The 10,120-nt window shown below is 49.2% G+C and overlaps 1 protein-coding gene across 1 annotated transcript in view; it reads left to right on the forward strand.

Annotated features, from left to right (window-relative positions):
- Positions 1 to 7,476: 7,476 nt before the first annotated feature.
- The window catches only part of SLC16A5 (solute carrier family 16 (monocarboxylate transporter), member 5), a 7,427-nt gene continuing 4,783 nt past the window's right edge, over positions 7,477 to 10,120 (forward strand). Inside the window, exon 1 of the mRNA XM_009875800.1 lies at positions 7,477 to 7,696. Within this exon, the coding sequence (XP_009874102.1) occupies positions 7,477 to 7,696 (220 nt within the window). The remainder of the gene's footprint in view (positions 7,697 to 10,120) is intronic.

Genomic DNA, 10,120 nt, shown 5'->3' on the forward strand with positions numbered 1-10,120 from the left:
CTCCCCACCGCAAGAGAAGCCTCAAAGCAACTGAGCAGGGAGGGGGCCAGCACATCCCCAAACCAGGGTTTATCACCCATGCAGTGGAAGACGAGACTCTCTCCTATGGCAGAGACCATGGCTGATCCAAGTCACCACATAGCGCGAGCTGATTTGAGATGGTACTTTTCAAAACTTCTTGACCCATCCCCGAATCTCCGTGCCAGACCTGACTGCAGGCCTGGACAGCCAGTGAACTTGCCCAAAGCAAAGTCATGCTCAAGGGCCAGCAGCATCTTGAGCAGAGATGGAAACTGCAGGGCTGGCACTGCTACCACATGCATATTTGATCATGTTCACAGGGTAGGATTTAGCAGCAGAAATCCAGACTTGCAGGGAGCATTTCAGGCCTGCAGCTCTGTGCTCTCCCACTTTAGAACTGTCCTATAAGGCTTCATGTGGAATCTTTAACCAGCTCCAGGTCTGCCAGGCAGGCAATTCATCTAACACAATGCTACATCACCCTGCAGAAGACACAAGTGTCACTGAGCAGTTTCTGCAGAAACCACAGGCTGGAGCCGCCAGGCCTTTGCACCATCCCTCCTTTATCCCATCCAAGGCCGTGCAACCCACTTTATTCCTTTTAAAAATAATATATTTACTTCTTGCTGCAGAAAACACAGGCAATGTCCCAACATTACTAAGTGGTCAGAGGTTGTGTGGGATATGCATCAGCGTGTACTACCTTACCTAGAATAAAAACGAACCCCATGCATCATCTCTGAATAAGCAAGTCCTGCTGTTGCCATGGGCCAGGCTAAAGCTCAGCTCTCCCTGTTGCCAAAACCCAGGCTCCTCCAGATCTGTTGCAGCAGCAGCAGAAGGGAAAGATGGAAATGGTTTACAGCAGAGCTGGCCTCAGCAGAGGATTAAGGCCCTGGCTCTTGGCTGAGTCTGGCAGAGCAACCCAGGCTGTCTCTGAACCCTGCTGCCCCAAAAAGATGTGGGATGCCCAGTGGAGGCAGCTCCTGTGGGCGAGGGGCTCCATCACCACCAAGGCAGGAGGTGGATGGCAGCACAGAAACACCCAGGGAACTTAGTATTTAGTCCCTCCTATCCCCCGGAGGCAACTGGGAGAAATAAATTCCCCAGGTAGCTTTGCCAGGTGCTTGGGAGGAAGATGAGTAACAAAACATTGCTGAGATTTTCCAATAGCCACAGAATAAAGTCAGTAAGTAGGACATGCATCTGAGCTGTGGCAGGAGTTTAAAACACCTTTATCGCTTTTTCTGCATTGGAAAGGGCATTGTAAAAGGAACAACGCCGCATTCGTTCTCTGGAAGGCTCAGGCTCCTGCCAGGACTGAGCCCGCCCTGGCCACCACGCCATGTTCAGGGACCCCCTGGTTCCCTGGGGCTGGGGCTCACCTCACCACAACACTGCAAACCTCCCATTAGCCACCCCATCACCCCAGCTGGCAGCTCAGTTTGCCTCTGACAGTTTTGCCTGGAGCACAATTCATTTGTTTTCCTGGCCTGACCACTCACATCTGTGGACAAAAAAGAAACCCGAGTTGGTATTAAGGATCAGAAAGGGTTTTAGCAGCATCAAGGCATGTATCAGCATCTGACTGCTTGGCCTGGAGCTGCAGCAAAACGCAGTAGGAGCAGCTGCTGCATTTCCCTTCTCCACACACATCTGGGAGGGTGAAACCCAGTGGTGGAGAGTCTGGCCACAGCCATAAGCACATCTTGGGCAACACATACACTCTTCTGCTCTGCCTCAGGCTCTCACACAAAGACCAAAGTCAGTTCGTCACCTACCCACCCACCTTCACCTGGAACAAAGTAATCAAGCTAGATCTATTTGCCGACAGAAAGCTTGCAGATATTTTCAGCCCAGCTTATTAACTTGTTTGGGAAACAAGGACTTTAGCCATGTCCTTCCACCTAGACCTGGTTTTGAGGCAGTCACCAAAGGTTTAACCTAATTTTCATATGGGCAAATAACCCCCATGCCAGGGCTGGAAAAACACATGTGGTTTCTCCAAACCACAGTAAAGTAGGAGCTGCAATCCCCTAGAAATTGCCTTCAGACAATGGTGTAACAGATGAGCAAAGGCATCAATATTTGACCTTCTGGCAACATTTTATATTAGAGGCCTCCCTCCATCATCAGTCGGAAGTGTGAGGAGTCCTTAAGTTTCATGGGTCTCCAACAGTTCCTCAGCGAGCTGAAAGCTCAGCTGGTGTCTCTGTGTCACCAAGAAAATCCTTGGGAAAGGTGAGCACCTTCCACCCATGATTTAGCTCAGAAGGTCCTTCAGCATGGCCTGGAAAATATGCACCAGTGATCTTGAAGAATTCAAATGACAGAGACTAAAAGTAAGAAAAATTGTTTGGGCAACCAAGCAAGGCGCCAGGCTTTAACCCAGACACTGAATTCAAAATGTCACATAAAAGTAGACAGATCAGTCACTTAAAGGGCTAGAAAATACCTAATGAACAGTCATCCCCATTCTAGTATTTCAGTGGATTTTCATCTAAAATTTGAATGCAGCCAAACCAAAGGAGTTTTGCCCAGGAAAAAAAAGGCTTAAGGACATGTTTTCCTGTTTGCCCCCAACAACATGACCCTAGGGCATGCAGCAACCTGCGGGACATCTCTCCTTTCCCACAACCTTCTCTGCCTGCTCCAAGGATCCAGCAGTCAGACACAGACACTCCTCTCGATCCTTCCTCTACTATGTCCCTTGGTCCTTATTAGTAAAAGCCAAGGTAAATGACAATTAAGATATCGATAGGTAAGGTCTGCTAGAATGGGCACTGCTCAGGGTCCCCAGATGTCAGTCCATGGGGGAGAGAGGCTGCAGCAGGTTTAGACTCTCACCTACAGCTGCAACACAGCCCACGGTCCCCTGGCTGTGCCTCATCCTCATCTACTGGCTGGAGTTTTCATGCAGCTAATGGTAACTCCATTTCTTCAGAAACCCCACTTTTCAGCAAACACACCACCCTTCTCACCTTCACAAATGCATAAAACTCATGGAAGAAAAACACCAGAAGCTTCCAGACATCCTCAGTAAGCTCAGCCAGGTTCCTGGCAAAGACCTCCCTCCATTTGGGCAGCGCTGTGCCAGCAGCGGTCCCACTCTCTCTCTCGCTGTCTTCCCCACTCCCAGGGCAGCACAGGGCAACATCACAGGTCAGGATGTCACATAGCCTGAGTCAGAGCCACTTCCAAAGCCACCCCCAGCACGATTTTATGCAAGCACATCTTGCTCAGACTCATCTCTGGAGCCCTTCTCAGCCTCAGTCTCCCTGTGTCTTACTCCACAAAGCACAAGCTCTGAGGAAAACCACAAGCAGTGGCAGGGGGTCGGGGGCGGTCAGGACTTGTACACAAACCATCTGCAATCACCTACCAGCTGGAGATTTGCTACCAAGGTAAAGAGCAGGGACAAGCTGCATCTTGCTGGATTCCTGCGAACTGATGGGAGCTGTCAGTGCATGCTCTACCTCCTTGTTCCCCATTACCCATCTCCACATCAAGCAGTGCTGGCCAACAGCCATTAAACTTGGTCCCAAAAATGGGATTTCTCACCTGGTGTTATGCCCATGTTATTGGTGACTAATTGGCACAAAGAGCCTGTCAGGTCCAAAGTCAACCCAGGAGAGCAGAAAACAGCAGCAAAGCAGATCAAAGACTGATCTAGGTAAGGAGCTGGGCTTAAATGCAGCTGGGGAACAAATGGAGTGGTGGTGGGGGGGAATGGGAGGAGGCCCCAGATGAGGCTGGTCAGGTTAATTAAGGCCTGTTAATGAAGGCAGGACTCTGCTGCCCTTTGCAGGAGGAGGATGTGAGGGGGTGATGCTACAGGGGGTTTTTTTTGGGCAATTCTTGATAAACCAGCACTTCCCCCATCCTTGGCACAGTCCCATTTTCTCAGCACCAGCAGAACTGGTCTATAGGATTTTGTCAGGCTTTTTCAGATCCTGTCCCTGCCCCAGTCTCAGGCCAGGAATCTGTTTTCAGGTGCTCTGAGAACTTGGTTTCTGCCAAATCTTTCTGAGTTCACGGGAAAGATCAGAGCAGGAGTTTAATTCAGGACTGAGCCTGGGGCAGGAGTAGCTCCCTGCCCCAAACTGCCCTGCAGTCTCACAATGGAAACATTACTTAGTTTCCCTTGCTTTTTTTTAAAAAAAAAAAAGGAACAAATGAAAAAATGCACACACCAAAACCAAATAACCCCTTCCTCTGGGAGATTCAATCTCTTGGACAATTTGCTAATCTGGATGTCTGGAACAAATTCAACTAGTCTTTCTCAGAAGCGATTTGCATGCTCTGAGGTATTTGCACTTTGGTTTCCAGCCACGTAGTCTACCCCAAAACTGCTGCTGAGGGTCCTGAGCTCAGGACTGGCTGACAGAGCTGTAACAAGTGGGTAAGCACTTGTGCTGAGCAGGGGAGTTGCAGCCACCTCTGCTGTGCCCCAGCCACAGCCTGTCCCTGAAGGGCTTCAAGTGACTGCTGGCAAGTGACATCCCCCCTGCAGACACAAGCTGGTAGCGTTGAGCCAGGCTGCACCACTTGGGCCAGCGCTTCAATCAGAGCTAGATCTGGATTCTCTGCTGTCAACTTACTGGGTGACCTTGGAAAGGTCAGCTGGGATATAATACAGCAAACCAAGATCTCAGGATGAAAAAGTACTTTAAAAGTCACTTACAAAGGTATTTACCGAGAGAAGTGCTTCGCTTTCCTACCCCTAAGAGACACTGAATGACGCCAAAAAACAGTTTACCACCCTGCACAGTTTACAGTAAACATCTTACCTCTGTGCATGCAGCTTATTTTACGCATTCATAAAACACATGTCCAGCACATGCTGGGGTTGAGCTTGGGCAGCAAGAGAATGCTGCTGCAAGCCACGCAGCAGGATGCAGAGACCTACTATGTCATGAACTTTCCTCCCCAAACCACATGCATCGTCTGGTCTCTAAACGTTCCTCCAAGCCTCATCACTGGGAGCAGCAGTTCTGCCTCCTGCCCCTCAGCCACATTCCTGACTTCCCCACAGGACCCTGCTGGGTCTCCCTCTGGAGCAGCTGCAGGGGAGAAGTGGGCTGTTGCCGCTCCTGTGGAGGTGCCCACCAGCTACAAGCTCTTCCTGAGGACAATATATAGATATCATCATCATTTGCAAGCTAAATATAAACCTCTTCCTAGGAGGTGAGCTACACAGGCCCTTGTGTTTCTCAGCATAAAGCCAACAACCCTCATCACAGCCAAGGGAAACTGGGGCACAGAAGAAGCAGGAAGAATCACTGCGTGAGCACTCCTGGTCTGCTGCCACAAACAGCAACTACGAGGGCTGCTCAGTCTCAGAAGGGAAATCTGAGAAGGCCTGAATACTGGTGTTTTGGGGGTCACTGGAAGAAGACAAAGAAACAGCAACACTGTGCCCTCCCTTGCGCCAGCCAGAGCACCCATCCATCCTCAGGCATTGCATGCGCTGACAGAGGGAAGCACCTTTGCACCAGTTCATCTGCTCCCAAGAAAAGCACGCTGTTTGCAGTAGGCACCCAGGTGTGGCTATAGCTGTGAACTTCAATCCCATGCCCAACACTACCAGCACAGGAGGATCAGGTGCATGTGAAAACCTGCCTGTGTTTCACAGAAGTCCCTGGTCTCTTACGTTCCCTGCTCGACACCAGGAGCAGGGTGCCTAAGAACATCAAGCTCGTAGAGGCATAAAAATCACACACCAGCCCTTCACATTCACACGATCCATCCTAACTGGTTACTCTGGGAAGGGTTAACCGAAGGTTTAGCAGTACTGCTCTTGTTTGGTGTGGCACAGCCGGCCAAGCCAGCGCTGGAACAAACTTGTTCCTTTACCTTGATGGAGGCAGAAAGCAGCAAAGAGGCCACGTGGCACTTGGCAGCACATCTCCAGGGTCCTTGCAGCGACTGTGCAGTTCGGGCTGGCCAGGGAAAGGTGGACGAAAGCCATGGGGTCTGCAGTCCCACCAGAGCAGGCACACAGGGAGATGTGAGAGGAGCCAGAAATCTTCTGCTGGGCAAACTTAAGAGTTGGACATGGCAGCTGGGAACAGAGAGGAGCCGTGCTTCTGCCTTTTTTTGCAGGTTTGCTGTTGCCAGGGAGAGGTTTTAGGCTGTCATCCAGCTAATTCACACCCGAGAGACAAGCACTTGAATTAGCTGCATTATCTGCACCCAGCTAAAGTGGACAATGGATTAAAGTGTGCTGAGCACCACCGCTGTGATTTGCATCTCAGAGCCCCTTCCCACGGGCCCCCTCCACTCTTAGCCGCCTTTTTTTTTTTTTTTTTTCCCCTGGCTGTGAGCCAGCCAGCATAAGAACCCTGTTTACAGAAGTGATGCCTAGGTTAATATTGCAAAAGACTTCATGAAAGCTTTTAGCTGCTACTGAAGCAGAAGTATCTAACCGTGGGCCATGAGCTGACCGGGCTGCGCACACAGGGGATGAGCCGCCCGCACTGCGCACGCAGCCACACGCCCGCTACCCTTCGTTTGATCAAATCTAGTCTCAGCATGAGGTATGAAACTAACTTTCTTCCACTACGGCATATTTGAAATAATAAGCAAAATCAAACTAGTATTCATTTTTAAATCTGCACACAAACCTCAAATGTAGCTACCGCTTTAGGGAAAAAACACTATTTGAGTGCTAAATAAATATTGCCCTGTGCAGTGACCTTATGGGCACTTTTTTGAGGTCATCCAGCTCCCAAGGATTTTTTTTTTTTTAATGCATGTTTATTCATGTGCAGATGATGGGGAATGCTATTGCTATAGGTTTTGTGCCGCCAGTCTCAAAACTGCGATCTCTCAGAAGATCTAGGTCTAAACAGAGGTAAAGCAAAAGCCTATCAGACATCACTGGATCCTGACTAATTGATAGCTTTAAACTTTTTTTTCCATAGTAGCACTTTGTAGGTGGGTGCAGTTTTCCTGAAAGGCTCACACTGAGCTCTGCTGTGAGATGCAAGCATTATAATGTTTTTATTTTTCTTGGCGTTTGCAGAGATTTTCCTTCTCGGTGCGAGGACTGAGTGACCTTAGCAATTGCCAGCAAGGGGACTCCATATGATGAAAGCAGGTGAAAGGGAAAATAAGGGCGGAACTAGGTAAGGCCATTTCATACCTCTGAGGAGGTGTGGTCCTGCTCTGTACCTGGCTGTGGCCAGAGTCTTGTGAAATATAAAAGGGGAGGGCAGTTGTTTCTCAAGCAATCTATTGCCATAATCCTGTAGTGAGAAGGAAGGGAGGTGCTAGAAGAAATGCAGAGCAAGAAGTCTAGAGTGTCAGCCGCAAAAGGTGTGGGACGCGCTGGTGCCTCTGAGCCTCAGGAATACCATCAGCTCATCTCTGTAGGTCCATCTGCTGGGCTGAGGGTTGCATGGTAGCTGCTCTCTCTTCCCTGGCAGCCCGGCCAAGGAGGAAGAAGCCATCATGTCCCAAAGAGGAGCAGCAGCATGCAAAGCTGCCAGACCCCAGGACCAGGGATGGGCATGGATGGTCCTGCTTGCTGCGGCGCTGCTGCAGGCGCTGACGCTGGGCTTCACCTCCTGCATTGGTGTCTTCTTCACGGACCTGCAGCATGACTTCCAGGCCAGCAACAGTGAGACATCATGGTTCCCATCCATCATGGTGGCTGTGCTGCATGGAGGAGGTAAGTAATGGCCACAGGGAATGCCCTCCACCACCTCCTGCAGTTGTGTTGCTGATGAGGAGACCTAACGAGCTCTTTTAATAATTCATTAAGGCAGACAATAGAAGGGACTGGGAGATCTGAGCAGACTGGCTGGTTGGCAGTGCACAGCATCTCCCAGCTACTTTGATCCATGCCCACATAGTCCAAATCTAAGTGTTCAGAGACACCAGGCTTCCCACTGTAAGAGACAATCAGGGCCCTTAGGCGAAGGAGGTGAATATCATTCTCAGCCCAGCTTCTCCAGAACAGTAAGAACTTGATTATTTCCCACAGCAGCTCTTTGAATAAGCTGGCAGGTAGTGCAGGAGCATGGGTTCTTCCTTTGATCGTCTTCTGTCCACAAGAGCACATCTTCTGTGTGCCGCATGACAGCTATGTTCTTTGTGGCTGAAAAGATGCTAAAAGCCAAGCTCCTCCAGGCAGCTAGCTGAGGCAGAGTGTTAAAAGTAAATCCTTGGGCGGTGGCATAGAATGCACAGCCAAGCATCAGGGTGGATGTGAGCAGAGCTGGATTAATGCAGAATGTGGGTCAGGCAGCACCCTCCAGGTGAAGGCAGATGGAAGGAGGGTTGTGCTTTGCAGCTAGTGGAGTGAATCACTGTTTTTCCCTGCAAAGAAAATGTGGAAGCTCCACAGGACAGGGTCCCAGATCCCCCCTCCAGACAGACATTTCTGCACAGAACAGAAAACCAAATCAGCAGCAGCTCAAGGAACTCCCAGTGAGCAGTCCACATTGCTGCTGACCCCTCCACGTGCAACTTCTGTGCTTATTTGATAAATATGCTGCCCAAACCTCACCTTGGCAAAATCAGCAAAATATCCAGTGATGCCCACATATCTGAGCTGTTCCTGAGTTCATACCTGCCCCTTTCCCATACTGGTGAAAGGTGACACTACAGTACAAAGGAAAAAAAACAAAGGGCAGAGCCCTGAGTCATGCTGATGTGAAGGCTGTGGCAGGTTCAGTCTTCCCTGTGCAGGACTTGGCTGACAGCCACCTGACATGGGAGAAAGGGTTTGCACCTTAGCAGAAGCAGTTGGATTCAGAATCAGAAGGTGCAGGTGGAAAGAGACCTCAGGGGAAGCAACTGCAGGAGGCATTGTCACTAAAGGTCAGCAGACACAGAGCAGCATCCCTGGGGCTTTGAATTTGGAAACTTCTGGACACTCCTTGTGCTGCCTTCCAGGCCCTGTGGTCCTGCTACAGTTAGAGGGAAGGAGCCTCTGGCTCTGGGAAAAGGTCTCAGAAGCAGCTCAGTCCCAACATGTCCAGGAAGGACAAATCCATCAGTATCCACAAGAAAGCACCAACTATCATATCTTCTTTAATGAAGTAATTGTTTTGTAGGAGGCTGGAACCACAGCCAATAAATAGAACCAAAAGTTGTAAATTAAACAAGGAAAGAACAGCTTCATGCTAATTATTCTCACTAAGAGAATTTGTCAGGGCAGAGCCAGTGAATTACAAGAGAGTCGTTATTTTACTTGCCAGTTATGTCTCCTATTGCAGGCTGTTTCAGCAGAGGAGTGCTTGTGCTTGTGCCCCTGTAGCATAATGCAGGAGTAACACAACCATAAACAAGAAAGAAAAACCAACCAACCAACCAACTAAAACCGAGAGAAAACAGATAAAAGACTCCCTCTCAGGTTACGCACGTGCAGCTTTCGCTGCAACTTCTGACCTCTTTGCAGTGGGCCAGGCTCTGTCTGGTTTAGGTTCTCTGCTTACATCCATCACCTTGGCACTTAAATCTTTTCCAAAATTGCATTCTGCTGTGTCACCAGTGTCTCTTAAAGGTGCTTCTCTCATTTCTTCTCCTTTATTCTTTTTTCATTCAAAGGAATTGAGGGAAAAGAAAAAATTTGGTAAACAGGAAGGGGAATGTACAGAGCAGACCATCCCCACTGGTCAGTGCAGAAAGGTCCCTGACAGGAGAGGTAACCTCAGCTCAGCAGAGCTGTGGAAGGAAACAGGGAAGGGCACAGTGCAAACAATAGCTCATAGCTCAATAAGCCAAACGTATCTCCTTACCCAAGCTATGTTCTAGATAAAAGCGATTAATGATTATTTTCTTATAAGAATCGTTTGAGAGACATCAGAATCCTGCAGCTGTTGGGAACTCGGAGGAGTTCAGGTCCTCATAGGTTCCGGCTCCTAGATATTCATGCACACAAAAGCAGCGCTCTTGTTGGTGTTAGTTTTGCAAAGGAAAACACAAAAGCCCCAGGTGAGGGAAAAGTAATGTCTGAAACATAGAAAGCAAATTAACAGGAACAAGTAATGAAAAAAACTGTATGATTTTTCCAGCCAATCTCAGTACTCTGGAGTGTTCGATTTATGGCTTCTGGCTACTTTGGTTGGGCAGAAAGCCGTTCTGTCCT

This window comes from Apaloderma vittatum, unplaced genomic scaffold, assembly GCF_000703405.1.
Source record: "Apaloderma vittatum isolate BGI_N311 unplaced genomic scaffold, ASM70340v1 scaffold539, whole genome shotgun sequence".
NCBI classification, from domain to species: Eukaryota; Metazoa; Chordata; class Aves; order Trogoniformes; family Trogonidae; genus Apaloderma; species Apaloderma vittatum.